Below are 20,363 nucleotides of genomic sequence, written 5' to 3'. Positions count from 1 at the left end.
TATAATGGTGTTTTGGTAAGATGTAATGTGTGCAAGAAGGGTGCATGTAAAGAGTATAGATAGAGTGTGTAGGATCATGGTACTTGAGGTAGGAAGTTGATGGTAGGCTGGAGGTGTGGTTAGAGTTGGTGCTGCAGGTGTGGTTGGTTGTGATTGTAATGGGAGGGATGTTTGGCTAGAATAAGTGTAGGTGTGCTGGGGGTGGGTGAGATATGGGGGGCAGGGAGGGGAGTGTAGCAAGCGTAGCGGGCAGAAACACTATTTGTTGTACATATCAGCTGGAACCAATTGATAGGCTAATACAACTCAGCACTAGTGGAAAGTCTGTAAGGTAACCCCGTATTGCTAGACTCACTTCAGTAAACCATGTTTCTTTGCCTTTTAAATAAAATACCTTTTTACTTTGAGTAGAGGGATGGATAGTATACAGGGAAATGAAAAAAAAACAATGAAGGAAGGCTGTGCAGCTGTCCTTCTTGGTGAAACGTGTCACAATTATAGTAAAGGCTTAGGCAGATAAATGTATAAAAAATGACCTGTATCTTTAGCATTAAACTGCTGGGTTAGAGTACACTAGCAATGGGTCACAGGTTGTAAAGGAAAGGGGAAAGAGAGGTTGAGTGAACAGAAATGATCCCTGGAACCCTTGAGGCAGCTTGCCAGACCACAGTAGAAACAATCAGTTAAAGTGTGCCTCAAGACAGTGGAGCAGTTAAGAGTAGCAATTCCTAGAGGTAAGAAACTTACATATGTAATAGCAACCTAACACATGTTGCTTTATTAGGTCTATATAGTTTTGCAGCTGTTGATATTAGCAGTTGCTAAAAAGAGAGAAGAATGGAGGGATACAGTTCAGGGGAAAGGGTAGTGGAGTCCAACACTATTTGATTGAGTGAGTGAGCATGCCACTTGATAAATAAGCACTAAAGTGTTTCACAATAGAAACTTACCTAGTACAGCAGGAAGAGTAATGAAACCAATAGGTCCCCTGCAGGTGAGATGAATGCTTGTATTTCTTGCCACGAGGAAGCTGCAAAGGGGTGAGAGATACAGTTAAGCAGGGATAGTTGGGTGTAATCACTGGGAAAAATGTGAACAGCAGCTAGTACAGCAGGAAGATTAATGCAACTAATAGGTCCCTTGCAAGTGAGATGAACGCTTGTAATTCTTGCCACGAGGAAGCTGCAAAGGGGTGAGAGATCCAGTTAAGCAGGGTTAGTCGGGTGTACTCACTGGGAAAAATGCAAACAGCAGTTGGAGAGCAGAGGAAATTCCCTTCTTAAGGATGAAAAGGCTGTTTGTGGTTCCACAGGATGCTGAGCTGCTAAAGCCTCATGGATCTTTCAGGAATATTCAAATAAAAGACTAACCTCTAAGCTTTAGGAATGGCTCCTTGTTTTTCCATCTCACAAATTTTCTTCCAGTCATCTCCCCTGGAACCTCCCAACATTGTATGTAACTGCCTTTAAATAACTTACCTGTTGAATGTAATGAACAAGAACACTCATCCATCTACCCACTTAACTGAATAAATTACTCGAAACTTCAACAAGGAATATTTTTATTCCTTCCATAGGGAGGGAATCAGAGAGAGAGACTCCTAGATCTGCTTGCTAAAGTGATTTTATCTGGAAAAACTTTTGTACTCTGTTACTTCTCAAACTCTTAGTTTAAGAATTCTGGACAAAGCCAAAAATAATGGGGGTTGAACAGGTATACATTTTAAATAGTATTCTTGTCAACTTAAAAAAGTTGCTAGAACATCAGGTTTTACATTATCATTCATTTTCTGAAGAGTATGAAGTCTGAAATTTAAATGTCCATCATTATTTAGCAACTTAAATCCTCAATGATTTGCCAAGGAACAGGCCAAAAAAGAAGGAAAAAATCTGGATATTCTGCAAAATTCTGGGTAGTTAAAAGGTAAAAGAAGATGCTGCATATACATCCTATGTGAAAAGGTGTTAAAGCTGTAGGTATTTTTACTGTTCCTTAGTGATAAAGGGATAACATTTTCATGCCACTATAAACTGACACCAGAAAGAATGAAAAAAAATTGTGTTATTATAATAACATGCATGTCTGCAGGTCTAATAGTTCCACAGTAGAGAACCAAGGATGTAAATTTTCACTAACAGATAAATAAAATGTGATGGTTCTGCAAACTCCTCTACTTACTTCTTATATTCAAATGCAGTTTCAACTGAAAACATTCACATAATCTAGAATGTTACAGTACCTTCCTCACCTCTGAAACAGACTGTCCCTGATGATTAAGCAGTGCAATACACATTCATCCTTCAAATATAACCGAGATGATTGGAAGGGTGCCCATAAATTCACCCTGGGATTATTTGGTCTAGTCTTCCTAGAGAAAGGGGATGTGACTTGAGGGTGGGTACTGTCAAGGCATAAATGGTCACAAGATTCAGTTGCCTTAAAATCCCTATAAATCTTATAAATAAGAAGGCCAAGCAGGATAACTGAGAAACTGATTTGAATGGAACTTAATACATGAAGGCAGTTTGCCAACCTTATGAGTGAGTGCAAGCACTGACAAAGGAGATTTACAAAAACAGTTGCACAGAAGTTTGAGCCTGGTGCAACTATCTTTCACCTTGCTGAAATGCTATTGAATGCATTCAGAACTTAACCCTTGCATCATTTACCAGGCTGTTTAAAATGAAATGATGAGCTAGGTCATACCAGAGCTCTCACCTAAAGTGACTTGCAAATTAAGGTTCTAGAAAACTACCCTACCACCTAGAACAATTTCCATCTGAAGTAAATAGAAATAGCTATCTACTTTAATATGTTCACATGCCAGTTGAATATTTTACTGTGTGAAGTATTTATGTAGTGAAGTTTATCACTTAATGTCTGAAATTTAAGCTATTCAAGAAACTGCCTGTTCAAGTAATTTGCAGGCAGGAAGACAATGTGAGCATTATTCCTTAGTGTGAGACACATAGCATTTATTTCTCTCATTCATTAGACTGCCTTGTGGTTTAGTTTTTCATGTGTGTGCGAGCACACACACACACACACACACACACACACACACACACACACACACACACTCCCTTGGGATGGAATGGTGCCTCAAGTAGATAAGATTTCTGCTTCCCAACAAGGGGATTCAGTTTATTGGTATGTGTTTTTATTTTCAGTTCCCCCATGCTACCCATCCATGACTTTAATTCTGTGGTGGGGATGAGCAGTGAGTGGTGTGGACTTTTCATCTACGGTGCTGTGATATTCTTTCCTGGTTTTCTGTCCTATTTTCCCCAATTATGTGGCTGCTGATGTTGTGTCTGGAAGAGACAGAAGTGGGCTTCTTTGCCTCCACTCTGCTGAGATGAACTGGTGTTACATTCTTCAGTCTTGGTTATTCCAGAGTCTCAGAATGGAGCTGCTCCAGCTACCCATACCAGTCACCTCTCTGTTGTTTGTTGGAAGATGCCACATTTTAGAAATAATAGTGTCACAAATTATGTGTGGCTCCTTTAGATTACAATTTTGTTCAATAGCTTAACCCATTCCAGCCACTGCTGCAATATTTTCAACCTGCTATCATTCCCAATGTGACACACCGCCAGAGACACAGCCGGCACATTCTTGACTTTTGTTGTATACAAGGAGAAGTAGGAGCAAGACTGCAAACCTCTGTGTGCAGGCAGCTGGGCAGTGCACACAGAGATGATAAAAGAGGTCTTTTAGAGGTTCATATGTTTGTAGGTAAGTACTAGGCTAGCTGCTCTTGTGACACATTTTAAGCCTATCCAGTTTCCCATTCTGTACTCAAATTAACTTGCCTCATTTGGTTAGAGATTGTCCTTACCCACCCCATGGCTGATAATTATATATTGCCCCTAATGAGAAAAACTGCGATCAAACCATAGATAATTTCAGGGGATCCATGCATGAGATTAAGCATTTAGGAGCTCCCTTTCTCCTTTTGTAGTACAGGGGACAGTCCTGAGGTAAATGTTCTGTTTTCCATCCATAGAGAATTGTACTTGAATATGGACAGGGATTAACCTTTTTCTTTATGTAGATGGGGAGTGTGTTCCAGAGCAGTGGGATCCCCCGCAAGATATGCCTGTCCAACTAAACAATTCTTTTGATGTTGCAGAAGAGATTTATATCCCTTGACTGAGTATTTCTGATGCTTGATGATGTTCTGTAAAATCATCAGTATTGGGTCGTAGGAAGCCTTGTGTGCAGCCCTCCAGTGGACCAGTAATTAAGGAGCCTCAGTCCTCACCACTGGCAATAGTGGGGGACATTCACTAAGAGGATAACAGGTACACGCACAGTATTTCCAGATACTGCTCTCTGCATCAAGTGAAATTTTCCTTACGAGCACACAGAGATCACAGTCAGTCTGGGGCTGGTTTCTCCAGATCCCCAATAAGATTCCCCACTGGCACAGCTATAGAGCTGAGATCTCAGCTGAGTGACCAAGCCAAGACCTCCAGCATCCTCTCTGTCCAACCAGTGCTTTGTTTCCCTGCCCAAGTAGCCGACACACACACCCTTTGAAGTTTGATTTACACACAAACACACATGGAAAAGGCTGGCACAGGTTTATTAGCCCAGATTCTAAGGTAGTTTTCATTGCTACCAGTCACTCCTTATCAGCTACCTTAAGGCCCTTAAAAGGTGTCCAGTCCTGTTGTGTAATATTAATACAAATGGCAGTTTGACCAAGAGCAAGGCTATTAGGAATGGCGCACACAGTGTTATCAAGTAAATATGCAAGTACTTTCAAAACTTAAAAATCTCTACACAGATCAGCTACAATGAAATGTTTAAATATATTAAATATAAATAATAGAAGAACAGGACAATACTAAATATCAATTCACAGTGACGACAGAGTTCAAAACCACAGGAAATATTTAAAATAACATTGCAGTAGAGGCTCACACAAATAAAGAAAAATATCTAAACTAAACTTCACTAAATTCCTAACTGAATCTAATAGAATTATACTATAACCTGAGAACTTACTAATAGAGCACGGCAGGTGTGATGGTTGCTTCTTTTGTTGTTGTCAGGTCCAAGACAGACTACAGAATGCTCTGTCTCACTTAAAGAGACTTCTCAAAATAATATCTAAAATATCACTGCTGGGATAGCTTGCAGAATGACATCACTTTTTGTCATCTGACTTCTAGTTTTCAGGCAGAACAACCATGAATGGTAGCTGGTAGCATTTAGTATCTGCCTGTAAAATACATATACAAGGGCTTTTGCTCAGATCTTGGGAAATGCTGGAAGTCATAAAGCAACTGCATTCCTTTATACTTCAAGACTAATAATTAGGTCATCCCCGAAGACAATACAGAAAGCTTCCTAGTACAGACCTTGTGTCTCTAGCTGCCTTGAAACCTATTAGATAGCACTTTATGACCTAGCCTATACAGTAATTTAATTGTAGATATTTGCTGAAGTTTGCTAGACTGAAGTTAACACTGCAGTTTCATCTGTTAAATATATACATTAAACAATTACAATAGTGCATATACATTTCTGTTCTCGTCCAGTAGGGCACACTGTGGTTACATTTCAAACACAAGCATTTTACAAATGCCTTTTCAATACAAACATCTGTACCAAGCAGTTTGATATACACATGGCCCACAGTTCTAATCCATTTGTACCACCAGCATTGTGTGTAAATTAGTTTGATATTTACAAATAACATATAATTGTTTACAATATTCCAGCTAGATGTGCTGGCAGTATCTCCTTTCATGACACTTCTCTCCCCACCCCCACCCCCCGAAGACTCAAGCTACTTTTTCAAGTGCCCCTTGAAAAACATTGCTTGAGATGGATGAGCCTATCTGGGAATACATTACCCCATTCCCTGTCTTGAGAGCCCATCTGCATTGGCAATGCTGATCCCAGTACGGTGTTGCACTGTCATATCATATGTCTGCAAGCCTAGGCTCCACCTTAGTAGCTTGGTATTTTGTTGGCTGGCTCAATGTAGCCATGTTAAGGGATTGTGGTGTGTAACTACAGTGAATTTCCTTCCATACAGATAAGGCTGAAGTTTCTGCAGTGCCCACACTATGGCTAGACATTTCCTTTCTTCAGCTGCATAGCATTCCTCCCTGGGTTGGAGGATACGGCTGAGATATACCACTGGGTGCTCTTCTCTCTCTGAAGAAACCTGTCTGAATACAGCCCTCACCCCACTGTTTGAAGCATCCACTTGCACAACAAATTATTTGCTGTAATCTGGACTGGCTAACACAGGGGGTCCTCCCAAAGCTCCTTTAAGTTTATGGAATGCCTGCTCACATCCTGGGGTCCACACTACCTTATCTGGCCTGTTTTTCCTTTTCAGGTCTGTGAGGGGAGCAGCTGTGGTACTATAATTGGGGACAAACTTTCTGTAGTACCCTGCTGTCCCTAATAATATGTCCCCTCACCTGCTTTTTGGTAACAGGGGCAGACCATGGTGAATGGCTTCCACTTTGGCAGGTTCTGGCCTAATCTTACCACTCTCCACTCTATGTCCATGGTGGGAGATCTCTGCCATACCCACCTGACACTTACTGGGCTTAATAGTCAGCCCTGCCCTCTGTAGTCTGCCCAGCACCTCCCAGACATGCTGAAGGTGCTGTTGCCAGGAATAGCTGTAGATGGCAATATCATCCAGGTAAGCAAGGGCAAAATCTCCTGCTCCTGCTAGGATGTGATCTGCCAGCCTCTGGAAAGTCGCTGGGGCATTTTTCATCTCAAAGGGCATCTCCACGAACTCATACATGCCAAAAGGAGTCACAAAGGCTGACCTCTCTCTAGTGCTGGGAGTCAAGGGCACTTGCCAGTAGCCCTTGGTAAGATCAGTAGTGGTAAGAGACTTAGCCCCACCCAGCTGCACTAGGGCTTCATCTGTCCTAGGCATGGGGTAAGCATCTGACTCTGTGTGACTATTAAGTTTCCTGTAGTCCACACCGAACCTGGTGCTGCAATCCTTCTTTGGCACCAGTACCACTGGGGAGGCACAGGGACTGCTGGACTCCAGGATTATCCCCATTCCCAACATTTCCTTTATCTCCTCCCTCAGAGTCTGTTTAACTCTCTTAGGCCCCCTATAAGGGGCTTGTTTAATAGGACTTTGGGGTCCTGTATCCACATGGTGCTGCACCACGTGGGTACACCCTGTTTTCCCAGTGAACATGTCCCCAAACTCCTGTAACACTGCTTGTATTTCTCAAACCCGGGTAGGGAGTAGCTGCTGGGACATTGCTACCCCTTCTACCGCGGTGTCAGCCCAAGCCTCACTGAGATCATCAGTCACCAGATCCCCCTTAAACTTCTCCTGCCATCCACTGCAGATACTCAGCACAAGGGCCTCTCTATCATGGTAAGTTTTCATCATGTTAACATGGTACAGTTTGAACCTCTGCCTCCTGCTTAGCAGTTCTGCCATGTAGTTGACATCACTGACCTTCTTTACCACTTTGAAAGGTCCCTCCCAAGCTGCCTGCAGCTTGTTGTGTGTGACAAGAATGAGAACCAATAACCTGCTGCCCCACAGCATACTCTCTAGCTTGAGCATTGCTGTCATACCAGACCTTTTTCTGCTGTTGGGTTTCTGCCAGGTTCTGCTGGGCCAAGCCCATGAGTTCCCTGAGCCTTGTCCTGAGGTTTAGGACATATGCCACAACAGACTCCTTATGAGATTCATCACTCACCCTCCCACTCATCGTGAATCAAATCTAGAGGTCCCCTCACCCTTTGCCCTTACAGCAACTCAAAAGGTGAAAAACCTGTGGATTCCTGGGGCACCTCTCTGTAAGTAAACAGCAGATGGGGCAAATATTTGTCCCACTCCCTCTTAAATTAGTCTGGGAATGGTAGGAGGTGGTCTTTAGGTGCTTCACCCCACAGTGCTTCTACAGACAAGCCAGCAGATATGACATGAAATTGGCACCTCTGTCAAGTCAGTATTTTTTTGGGGAAACCTACCCTGATGAAAATCTGTAACAAAGCATTTGCTACATTTTCTGCCTCAATGGAAGACATGGCCACTGCTTCAGGGTATTTGGTAGCATAATCTACTACCACTAGGAAGCCTTCTTCCTTGTGGACCTTGGGGTGTTCAGAGGCCCCACAATATCCATAGCTACCCTCTGAAATGGCTCCTCAATCACATGCAAAGGCATCAAAGGAGCTTTGGCTTTGTCTCCTACCTTGCCCACTTTTTGGCACTGCTCACAGGTCCTGCAGTATCCTGTTACATCCCTGGAAATCCCAGGCCAATAAATGTTCTGCATAATACGTCTCTTGGTACGCTTTATGCCCATATGACCTGCAAAGGGAATGTCATGGGCTATGGCTAGAAGTGCCATATGGTAGGCTCTGGGCACTTCCTACTTCTGTACTACCTCACCTTCTAGCCCTCCCTCAGGGGTCCACTCTCTGTACAGTAACCCTTTGTCCCAATATACAGATTCCCCCTTTCCTTGAGAATCAGGGTGCCTCCCTAGCTACCTCCCTCAAGCCTTGTAATGTAGGGTCTGAGAGCTGAGCCTGTCTCAACTCTCTCTTTGTAACCCTTCCTAGCTCCCCTTCCACAGGAAGTCTGGGTACTACTACTCACCTCTGACCTTGCAATCACTCTGTCCAAGGGAACATTAGTACTTACCAGCAGCTATGGCTCACCTTCAGTCTCACTGCTACAAGGTAGCTCCCTCTCTGAAGTAAACACATCATCAGTCCTGGCTTCAAGTGTGCAGTCTGTCTCTGTCCCCCTCAGGCTACCATACCCACATGCCTGTCTCGAAGCCTGACTGCGTGTAACTGCATACACACAAGGTACTGCATTATCAAAATCATTCCCTATCAGGACATCTGCAGGGATATCCTCAAACACACCTACTTGCTTCCTTTTCCACCCTCCCAGTCAAGGTGAACCTTAGCCAAAGGTATTTGTAATGGGGTCCCTCCTAAAGCTATGACTGGAGTAGACTGCCCAAGCAAGTACTGTTCCTCTTTAACGATTGCAGGCATCACAATGGTCAGAGGCTGTGTCTCTCTTAGCAGTGGCCTGTTTTCCATCTATTAAGATAGGATATAACCTGTTGTGGTAGTTTGGTACCCTTGTTGTCTCCAGACATCTTACTGCTGGCATTCTGTCATTCCCACTTGCTGGCTCCCCTTCCTTTTGTTCCCCACCTTGCCTCCGTGGACATCTATATACTACATGGCTCCCACTGGTTACATTTAAAACATTTAACCCTTTATCTTGGGTTTGTACCTGAAATACTGGCTTCCCCCGCTAATGGCACACCCTGTTGGGACGGCCCAGGCCACCCACCATGGGTTCCCCTATGCCCATATGCAGCACTGGGCATCCCTTTCTGTGCAGCGATGCCTTGCTTGCTAGGTATAGATCTTTTTTTCCTCAACTCATTTGTGGTGTTGCATTCTCTGTCTGCCAACCAGATTTTCATGTCCTCAGGCAAAGTGCTAAGGGCTTGTTATACACCAAAATGTCTGCTAGCTTTTCAAAAGTGGTGCCTGACACCTACTCACTCACCTATGAAAATAAGTGCTTAACACAGCGATATAATCACACACGCTTTCACCTGCCTTGCGTCTGTGCTCACAAAACATTTTCTGTAAGCTTCAGATGTTAACTTATGACACTCTAATAAACAATTTTTAACCGTATTGTAATTTAAACAATCAGTATCAGACAATTTAGAGACAGCAGTTACAGCTTTACCATGGAGTAAGGAGGTACCCAAACTCAGAGCCCTTGGTCAGCATTATACTGTTTACATACCCTTTCAAACATATGAATAAAACTATCAAAATTATCACCCTCTGTAAATTGTGGAAGAAATTTACTGACCTTTATTGCTTCTGGGGTTCATTTACTCCCTTCCCCATTACCTCGATGATCTTGGCGAAGAGTCAGCATCTCCTTTTCATTTTCCTCTCTGCCTCTCATTTTCTTCAACCTCCAAACGTCTCACCTGACCCTTCACCAGGCTTGTTCTTTGTCCTCTTGGATCTATGGTAGCTGCCATAACGTTAGTTCCTCTAGCAAGGTACTATATGTGTGTTCTTCAGTAGACCTTAGCTGTACAGTGGTCTGTACTTCACCAGTCTCTATCTGTTCCTATTAAGTTGACAAAAGTTTGCAGAACCCACCTGGAATGGTAGATTCATTTCGATATGTCAGTTGGCAGACCATTCATTCTTCCCCCACCCACAGCCACAGTGACCACAGATGCTTCCCAGCATGGGTGGGGGAGCATTTCAAAGGGAAGCTGGTCCAAGGCATGTGAACTCCCTTATAGACCAGACTGCATATCAGTGTCCTGCAGATCAGAGCAGTCCTTCTCTCAAGCCTTTCAGGATGCTTTCCCTTTGGGGACTATTGCAATTCACACAGACAACATGTCAGTAGTCTGGTACATCAGCAAGCAAGAAGGAACCTGTTCTTACCCCATTTGCAGAGGGGCCATGAGGGTTTGGGAATGGGTGATCTCTTCACATTGCTTTCTCGTTGCAGCTCACTTACTGGGAAAAACCAATGTGTTGGTGGACAAACTCAGCAGTTCCATCCTGACACCCCATGAGTGGTCCCTCAACCAAACAACAGCGAATCAGATTTTTAACCTTTGGAGCCATTCTTGCTGCAATCTCTTTGCTTCCCCTTCAACTTCAAGTGCAGCAAGTACTTTGCACTGATCCTCTCCCACCCTGGGAGTTCCCACGGGATCCTATTGTCCATGACTGGCCCTCTGATCTTCTCTGTGCTTATCCTCCCCTTCTTTTGATCCCAAAATTCCTTCAGAAAGCTCAGCAGTTAAAGAGTACTGTAATCCTCATTGCCCCTTATTGGCCTCATCAGATTTGGTTCCCCTTCCTCTGGTCTCATGTGAAGCATCCCCCTGGATACTGGAGCCCATCCAGGATCTTCTAACCCACCCATCCCTGGGGCTCAGTTAAGATCTGTCCACTCTCAAGCTAACTACACGGTTTCTGCAATTCCAATGCTTGTTAAGGGGTCCAGGCTTTCTTCACCTGTAAAGAGTATAGTTTTAGCTTCCCAAAAGGTCTCCACCAAAAAGGTATACAAAATAAATGGAACAGATTTGCTACCTGTGCTGCCAAGGAGAACATTGATCCTTACACTGCTTCTAGTCCTACCATCCTCTCCTTTCTTACTTCCATATTCAAGGAGGGGATCCAGCTTTGCTGCAATTAAGCTTCAGCTGGCAGCCATATCTAATTTCCACTCGGGCCTATTGTCAGGATCCATAGCCACTTTGAGGTTATGCAGAGCTTTCTTGAAAGGGGTTTTTCTTCTCAGACCTCCTATCAAAGACCCCATTCTCTCTTGGGATCTTCCCCTGATTTTCCAAGGCCTATCTCAAAAACCTTTTGAACCAGTGAGTAATTGTGACATTAAATTTTTATCTTTGAAAACTATTTTTCTAGTTGCCATCACCTCATCTAGAAGAGTTTCTGAAGTACAGGCCCCATCTTCTAAGCCACCTTACATAATTTTCCACAAAGACAGGGTTTCACACCATACTAATCCATCCTTCATGTCTAAAGTGGCTACTGAATCAAACATTAATCAGTCCATTCAGTTACCAGTTTTCTTTTCCAGTTTTTCCAATAAAGGTGAGTACATGTTACATTTACTGGACATTCACAGACAACTTTGTTTTCTATCTTGACAAGATTAAACAGTTCAGAAAATCAGATCAGATATTTGTGTCCTTTTGTCTAGCTGCCTGTGACAGGCAGTAACGAAGGTAATTGGTAAGTGGATTACTAGTTGCATTTCCTTTATATATGATAAGAACAATGTGAAGTTGGCTAATTCACCTGAGGCCTATTCAACTAGATCTATTGCCACATTCTCTGCCTTTTCATCTAGAATTTCAATTGATGACATCTGTGCAGTAGCCACTTGGTCTAAACCCCATACAGTTGTGACTCATTACAAATTGGATATTGTTTCCAGAATCAGGGCTTCTTTTGGCTCGGCAGTGCTTCAGTATATCCTTACTTGAGGCCACCAAAGAGACAATGTAGCTGGGAACTCTGACCCAGGAGTGAATCAGAGCTACTTGGACAGCGTCAAATTTTTAAGTTATGTACTTACCATAACTTGGCATCTGAGTTGCCCAGTCTCACTGTGATTCACCATCCCTCCCATCTGTCCCCCAATTTGGATAAGTCTTTTTTCTGGAGGATCTGCGTACCACTTTTAGGAACCCTTGTTCCTGGTTGAACCTCTGGGACTCCCCCTTTTCTTTCTTTTCTTATTATTAATGGACAGCAAACTCAATCTGTGGGAGCTGTACCTAGTATAGGAGATTATGGGTAAGGGAGGAGCTCGAGCCTGGAAGCTGAAGTCTGTAGAAGGTGGCTGAGTTGGATCCAGGGATCAGATCCATGACCCAAGAGTGAATCAGTGTGAGACTGGACAACACAGATGCCAAGTTATGGTAAATACATAACTTAAAATTTAATACCAACAGTCAGACCACTTAAACAGCAAAATATATGCAACTATGTACTGTAATTACTAACATGGTTTTAAAAAACGTAGTTAAAGCAGATACAGACAGTTGAAATTAATTTTAAATCAGATCAAGAAATGAAAATGCATCCTCTTTCTCTGTATAATAGAACATACATTATTAAGTGAATCTGTGTCTGATGTGACTACCCATTATTTGAAATGTGCTTATGATTCTACTGATGCCACTTCCAGAGCTGCTGGTACTGGAACTGTTATGTGGAGTTTTGCTAGCTGCATTCTCAAAACTTCTCAGAGGATACTTAAAATGAGGTCTTGAATTCTCCTTTGGCTAGAGAACTATTTTTTGGACCCTGTGCTGCGGACATTATTAAAAAGTGTGATGAGAGAGAGATATGAGATGATTCAAGGGATCTCTCAGAGTTTTCAGCCTTCCTTCTCCAAGTTTGTCAAGGGATTCAGCACTCCCTCCACACGTGAAGGTGTGGGGAGAGAGACAGCTTTTGGAAGCTGGCTGGTTGTTGTCCTTGGGCGAGATAAAACCCATATAGCCTAAAGGCTACTCCAGCAATGTAGAATTCAAACATTTACTATTATAGGTAAGTGCAACTTACACAACTGTTCTTTTTATAAGGTTTTCTGTGCCTGGATCTCATTATCAGGTATATCTTCCTTTCCAGTGGTGTTCACAAAGTATCTGGTGCTTGTGATAGCCTACTGCACATTACAAGGTAATCACATTTTTTCCTATTGAGATGACTTGCTTATCTTTGCAGAGTTTTTTTCAGTGTCAGGAATCTCTCGCTTGGGAAAGGGATCTCTTGCACAAGTTGGAATTCCAAGAGAACTTAAAGAAATTTTGTCTTATTCCGTCTCACAGGATTGTTTTCTTATTGCATTTTCTGAAAACCTCAGTTCAAATAGCTTTTCTTTCACAGGAATAAAAAAAGATCTGTATTTATATCTTTTCCTGCCTGTGTTTTTCCACTCAGACTTCCATCTCAGCAAGAGAATTCCTCAGGATTCTGAATCTCATGGCATATATGATATTCATGATACCTCTTGCAAGATTCCACATGGGAAAATTCAGTGGTACATGAAATCTCTTTGGTCCCAGCATAAATATCCTCTGACATTTCAAATTCCAGTTTGGGGATTTGTGAAAAGGGAGATTTTTGTAGTGGAAACACAATTTCTCAAAATCAAGGTCTCCCATTCTTCCTTCCAGCTCCAGCACAGTCTGCCAACAGCAGACACCTCAGACTTTACTCAGGAAGCAGTGTCTACAGGGATAAAAGTGCAGGATCTTTGGAACAAAAAAGACAGATCAAAACACATAAATGTAAAAGAGATGATGTTATGTAGTCCAATCTCGCCTACATTCTTACTCGTGGGTTCGGAGCCGAATATCGGCTCCGACTCGGCCAAATTTTCTACTAGCTCGAAGTCTCTCATTGGCTGGGCCAAGCAGGTATCCCATGCTGCACTGCTCCATAACCCCAGATCTCATTTGCCGCTCGTGTAGCTAGGACCTGGTCTCGCTTGGCTGTGGCTAAGTACCTTCTCTCTTTCAATTTCTCTTGAGAAATTTGCTAATTTTCAACCACAAAAGCTATTTTAATAGCTATTTTCCTCTTGTTGCTTGTTTACTGTGTTTACGTTTGTGTAGTTGGTATCCCTAACTGTTCCGGTGGGCTAGGCCCATTTGAGTTAGAGGACCTAGTCCTCCATTCTGTGTATTGTTTAATTTACTTAGGTTTTTTGGTTACTGGAGCTAAGCTAGCTCTTTGCTTTTCCCCTTGTTGTGGATAGTGTGTTGTGATTCGTAAAGAACCGTTTTACTTGGAGGTTCTTTGGTTGCTGTGGTGTAGAGTGATCAGTAGTAGTAAGACAGACCAAAACACATAAATGTAAAAGAGATGTTAGCTCTCATAAATGCCCTCAACTCTCTCCTGGACCTCTTCAAGCATTTATAGACAACATTATGAGAATTTTCTTCTTCTTTCGTTTTTTTTCCCGGTTAGGGGTCGCCACAGCAGATCACCTGTCCGCTCACGATTGGCAGTAGAGTTTTATGGTGTTGAGTTGCCAGCCCGGCATCCAACCTTCCACGGAAGGCACACACATACACACACTCACGCCTAGGGCCAATTTAGAGTGTCCAATCCACCTACAGCATGTCTTTGGGATGTGGGAGGAAACCAGAGAACCCAGTGGAAACCCACACGACTACAGGGAGGACATGCAGACTCTGCACAGAAGGCACCCCAGCCGAGGATCGAAACGGAGAACCTCTTGCTGTGAGGCAACAACACTAACTGCTGTACCACCGTGACCACCCTAGAAAACGCTATGAGAATGTGGTACAGTAATAAGCAAGGGGGAACCAGGTCTTACCCTCTGTATAAACTAACTGCAGTAGCCTGACGTATATCTTTTCAGCACATTCTCACTTTACAGACATTTTATATACTAACAGAGCAAAATTATGTGACAGACAAGCTGAGCAGGACAGAACAGACCCTCAAGAATGGAACTTGAATCAGAGGGTGTTGCAACAATTAATCCAGCTGTGAGATACACCTCAAATAGATCTATTTGCTTCTACCCTTAATAATCAGTTGACAAAATGCTGCTTCAGAAGACCATGCAAGAAGGCTTGGAAGTCAGAAACATTTTCTTTTCCATGGACAGGAATATTCCTGTATGCTTTTCCACCTTTCTACTAATATTCAGAGTCATTCCAAAGATTCAGAAAGACTCTCTAAAGATCATTGTGGTGACATCATTCTGGCCAAAGACTCTAAAGATAATTGTGGTGACATCATTCTGGCCTAAACAACAGAGGTTTTCCCTTCTTTTGGAAATGGCCAGGGGCAATTACCTCAAGCTTCCTCACAGACTGGATTTACTCACACAAGACCCAGTATGTGTTTGATGCATTTGGACTACAAACAACTACAACTGTATGACAGAATTTTAATACCTTTTAGACACCTTTTCTCTGAGGACATGCAGCTGGTATTAATGGAGACAAGAAGGCCTGCTATTAGAAAATTATATATCAGCAAATGGAAAAGGTTTTCTTGTTGGTGCCAACAAAAGAACCATCATCCATTCAGGGCTAGTGTTTCTCTGATTTTCCAGTATTTGTGTGAATTACTATCCAATGTCCTGTCTTACTCTGTTTACTATCACATGTTCGACATGACATTGTTTGAATGTACAGATGTTCGGAAATCTGAACACCGAACAGTGTAAATGCCAAACCGAGCATTTCAGTGAAGTCGAATGTCGAAAATGTCGACTACACTGAAATGCTCCTACCAACTCAACATTCAACAACACGTTTTTGCAGGGTGGCAAGCCCCCCTGCACCCCCCCATGTGGGGGCAGCAGTCCCCACCCCCCCCTACTTATGTATACAAACTCCGAGATCTCACTACAGTGAGAGTAAGTGTACATTTCCCCATACCCACTATAGTGCACTCTGTACCGCAATGTTGGAGCTGACAACAGCGGCCATTCTCTCTTGTCAGCTTCGACAATTTAGCAATTGCCCTACCGGTTCTGCCAAGTGGTTTTCGCACATATGTTTGTTTGTCTAAAAGCTGAACAAACATGTGATTGTAAACCGTCTTACTCATCAGTCAAGGTTCACTGATCTGCCATTTCAGCATCTCTGTCCGTGGATACCCCTCTTTGAATGCAACTCCATGTGAAAATGTTTTTGAAATTAATGTTGCATAAGAAGCCTCCTATGCAACTGGTGGCTTCTCTTTGGAATCTTAATTTTGTAATATAAAAAAATAACTCTTGATTTATTTGGACCAGCTCATCAGGCTAGTTTGAGGTTCCTGCTATAGAACACAGCCTTACTAATTGCTCTGACCTCTGTAAGAAGAGTATCTGAGTTGCAGGCTCTCATTGTGGTCAACCTTATGTCATTTTACACAAAGATAGGGTTTGTTAAGAACTAATCCTTCATTTATGCCTAAAGTGGTGTCTGAGTTTACCTTAAACCAAGCTATCCATTTCCCTGTTTTCTTTCCAGAAACTATAAATGGGGGAGAAAGGATACTTCACAGACTACTCAGGTACTATCTTAACAGAACAAAATCTTTCAGAAATTCTGATCACATGTTCATTTCTTGTGAAAGTAAGCAAAAAGGACAACCTGTGAGAAAACAAACTATTTCAAAATGGTTGACATATGCTATTACCTTTGTTATTCCCACCACAACACAACTATTCCAGGCAGGGTCAAGGCTCACTCTACCAGGGCCTTGATTTCATCTGTGGGTTTTTGGAAAAGATTGGATGCTAGAAGTGTTCTAGAAGCAGCATCTTAGCCCTCTGAGAGCACTTTTACAAAACCTATAAACTAGACTCCTTCTCCAGATCTAGGACAGGCTTTTAATTGGACCATTTTCCAGGGGCTTTTGGACCCCCACCCTTCCACATCTCAGTCAGTTTAAGTTATGGTGATCTACCCATATGGCTAAGGCTACTACAGCAGTGATCAAATGAAGAGGATTGAGCAGCTGTGTAAGTAAAATTACAATAACAGTAGATATTCAAATGATCACTGCTGCAATAGCTGCTCACTCCCTCCCTCCATCCCCTTTATTTATTGTATGTTCTTATACCAGGATGTGGACTTTTTTGTGTTATATTCCTAGCATTGATCTTTCAGGAATTTTAATCTCTCTCTTTGTTTTGAGTTTTGCACCCTAACCTGACGTATAGTCACTGAGCTCGAGCTGACTAACAGTTTGGGTGCATGGAAGGTGTGAAACTAGCTGGCTGTGAAAGTCTTAGCATGGTTCAACCCATGTAGCTAAGGCAACTGCAGCTGTGATCATTCAAACATCTGCTGTTATGGTAAGTTTACTTACACAGCAGTACTTTATAGAACATATTTCTTCGTTTTCATTTTGTCATTATATTTGGGCAAGCAATCTGAAAATTCTGTAGAAATATACAGAACTGTTTACATTTGCCCTGTTAACTTCACAGTGTCCTTTTGCATATGGCATTCATATTATAGAAGTCCTTAGGGTAGTAATAAGGGCAAAATGAGCAGTCATGAAGTTTACAAGGATGGTGAGATGCTTAAAAAATCATTAGTGATTACTGTTACCTGAATTGCAGTACAGGTAAGCAAAAATGGTAAATAATTTGAAAACCAAATAAAAGTATAACTGATATAACTAACATTTTAGGTTTGTGCCTTAATATATCTATTTTACACTACATTATTTCTGTAACTTTTTTCTAGGTTGGAGCGTCTTGTAAAGATGTGCAGTTTGGGAACTATATCTTTGGCATACTCACTTGGCATGGAAGCTTTAACAGGAACCCTTGTGCACTTATTTTTTTAACTTTAGAGTCTTTATATTTTGAAATATGTGTCTGTAATTTGTGGAACTGTACTACTAGAACATAATTCTGATTTTTTTTTTAAATAATTTTGTTTTATCACAACTTTCTTCTTCTCTTCAGGCGGGAGCAGTATGAAAACAGTCAAGCAGCATGGCTAGAAGAAGTAGAAAAATATGAAAGGGACAATTCAAGAGGATATCATCGGATCTACCCTAGAACTAATAAAGAAAAGTATGACAAATTTTTTAAACACAGTGGTTCACTCTTTCAGGAAACAGCAGCATCCAAAGCCCGAGAGGAATGTGCCAGGTATGGATGTGACATGCATTGTGCTAGACTTATTTTATTTATTCCTTTTGCAATACAAATTAAGCATGCTTATGTTTGGTTAGTTACACAACTGGAAAACCAAAGTTAGAAATGACACTCTTATTTATTACTAAGTATATATGGTTTTCAATTTGAGGCATTTGTATTTCATATGAGTTTCTCTGTCTTCTGACATCTATTATAGGTTCATAGGTATGTACTAGGCTAGCTGCCCTTGTGAGCCATTTTAAACTTAGCCAGTTTCCCTTTTAAAGGTGAGAATCAAACTCTGTATCTTGTGTCTGTAAGCTAAACACCTTAACCATTATGCCAACCCCCCCCACCTTAAGTAACAATGTCAATTTTCTCTTTGTGAACAAATATGCACCTTCCAAGAAAAAAGTATACTTGATGGCATGTCAGTGTTTTAATCTGGTTGTTGTTTTAGAATCTTATTTTAAGTCACCTTCCAGAAGTTTCTATGTTTTCTGTAATGTTTAATTCCAATAAAACAAGGATAATGTAACAAGGATATCATAATGACTTTGCTTTCCATTGTGCACTGTTGTCTGTGAACAACCTGTCCAGACTACATAGCAACATCAAAGTTGAGTAATTTGATGTAGCTTACTTCTTGTTAAATGTGCACGCTGTTCCCAGCTCCAAGGCACAGAGGGATAAAGCCCTGACAATAACCCAGACAACCCTGGTTTAACTAGTAAGTCTGGGTGCTGGAGGAGATATCAAGGGAGGGTAGGAGTGAGCAACATCTTTGCCAGCTTTCACATCCAGTCTGCTGCACTCATTACCAAGAAAACAGAGATTTGTGGATACTGAATACAATAAAGGGCAGGAATGTAGACTTGCTGCTACCAAACTGGTTTGTAGCAGTCTTCATTGGCATGTAGGTGGGAGTAAGCACATTGAGGAGGACATTTCCATGTCAGCAATCAGGGGATGAGGTTAGAGCTTACTGAACTGTTCTTCCCTTACGAGATGGAGATCAATGAATTGCTTCTGGTAACCACTGTGAAGTTGAGTAGTTTCATGGCTTCTAAACAATTATGGTCCATCCATAAATGTAGATAGCATAAGTTTGGGGATGGGTGAAGCCAGACTCTCAGGGTTTTGGAATGAGGGACACACCAGCTGAAGCAAGGGTGAGCATATAGCAAGTGACGGTGGTAAAATATGGAGTGAAAACACCCTTCATGGCTGTCGCTCTCACCCTGTCGCCAGAAACATAACTGGCTCAACTAATGCCCTGGGCTGGTCTCACAAAATAGCACCCCACCCCCTCAGCTCTTCAAGTAAAGGGCAACAGCAAAAAAAAACAGCTGATCTGATGTTGTCAGTTTTCATTCATTCCTCAATGTGTGGGTTCGGATCCAATTTCCTAGCTCACCCATAATGCAGCAGTCTCCTTCTTTACCCTAGATCTTGTTTGCCACCATTGTGGACAGACATGGTCACTGCAGCTCTCAAGCGTTTTAAGATAAATTATATTTTAGTTATAGTGCTTTAAAAACTTCCGTTTTCACTAATTTTCTTTTTCCTCCCTTAACCTACGTATGCAACATAAATCTTTTTTTACCATTGTTGGTATTTTTTTATTCTCTTTTTACCGTTTGGTAGTTTCACTTTACCATTGTTGGTAATCTTTTCCTTACTGTTTGGTAGTTCTTGTAATACCATTGTTGGTAATCTTTTATTTCTTACTTATGCTGTATAGTATAAAAAATAAAAACTTCCTTCTTTCTGCTTTAACTTGCCACTGGATTTAGTTGTTTAAAATGGCAGATAAACCATTTTAAAAAGTGTGACAAATGCGGGCATAAAATCCTGTTGCTGGATGCCCATGATTTATGTGTCAACTGCTTGGGTCCTGAACATTTGTAGTCTTCATGCTCTGTTTGTAAAGCCTTCAATCCCAGAGCTCTGGTGGGCAGGAAGAATAAACTTATTCTCAAGGGCCTTCTTCCTTCGACATTGGAGATTCACTTACAGGAGCTCAAACCTCCAAGACAGATAAAAAAACAAGTCAAAAAAAGACATTCTGACCACCCTGGATCCTTCCATTCCATTTCAGATCTGACTTAAGAATCACTTAAGACCCAAAAGACTTCAGATC

At 41.9% G+C, this 20,363-nt stretch overlaps 1 protein-coding gene across 1 annotated transcript in view; it reads left to right on the top strand.

Moving 5' to 3' along the window:
• The window catches only part of LOC122807215 (tubulin polyglutamylase TTLL13-like), a 2,572,017-nt gene that overhangs the window by 1,930,046 nt on the left and 621,608 nt on the right, over positions 1-20,363 (top strand). Inside the window, exon 11 of the mRNA XM_044078283.1 lies at positions 18,044-18,232. Within this exon, the coding sequence (XP_043934218.1) occupies positions 18,044-18,232 (189 nt within the window). The remainder of the gene's footprint in view (positions 1-18,043; positions 18,233-20,363) is intronic.

The sequence above is a fragment of the Protopterus annectens genome, chromosome 7.part0 (assembly GCF_019279795.1).
Source record: "Protopterus annectens isolate FY-2018-M chromosome 7.part0, PAN1.0, whole genome shotgun sequence".
In the NCBI taxonomy this organism is placed as follows: domain Eukaryota; kingdom Metazoa; phylum Chordata; order Ceratodontiformes; family Protopteridae; genus Protopterus; species Protopterus annectens.
The sequence above is the reverse complement of the archived record's forward strand: the minus strand, read 5'-3'. Positions and strand labels throughout refer to the sequence as shown.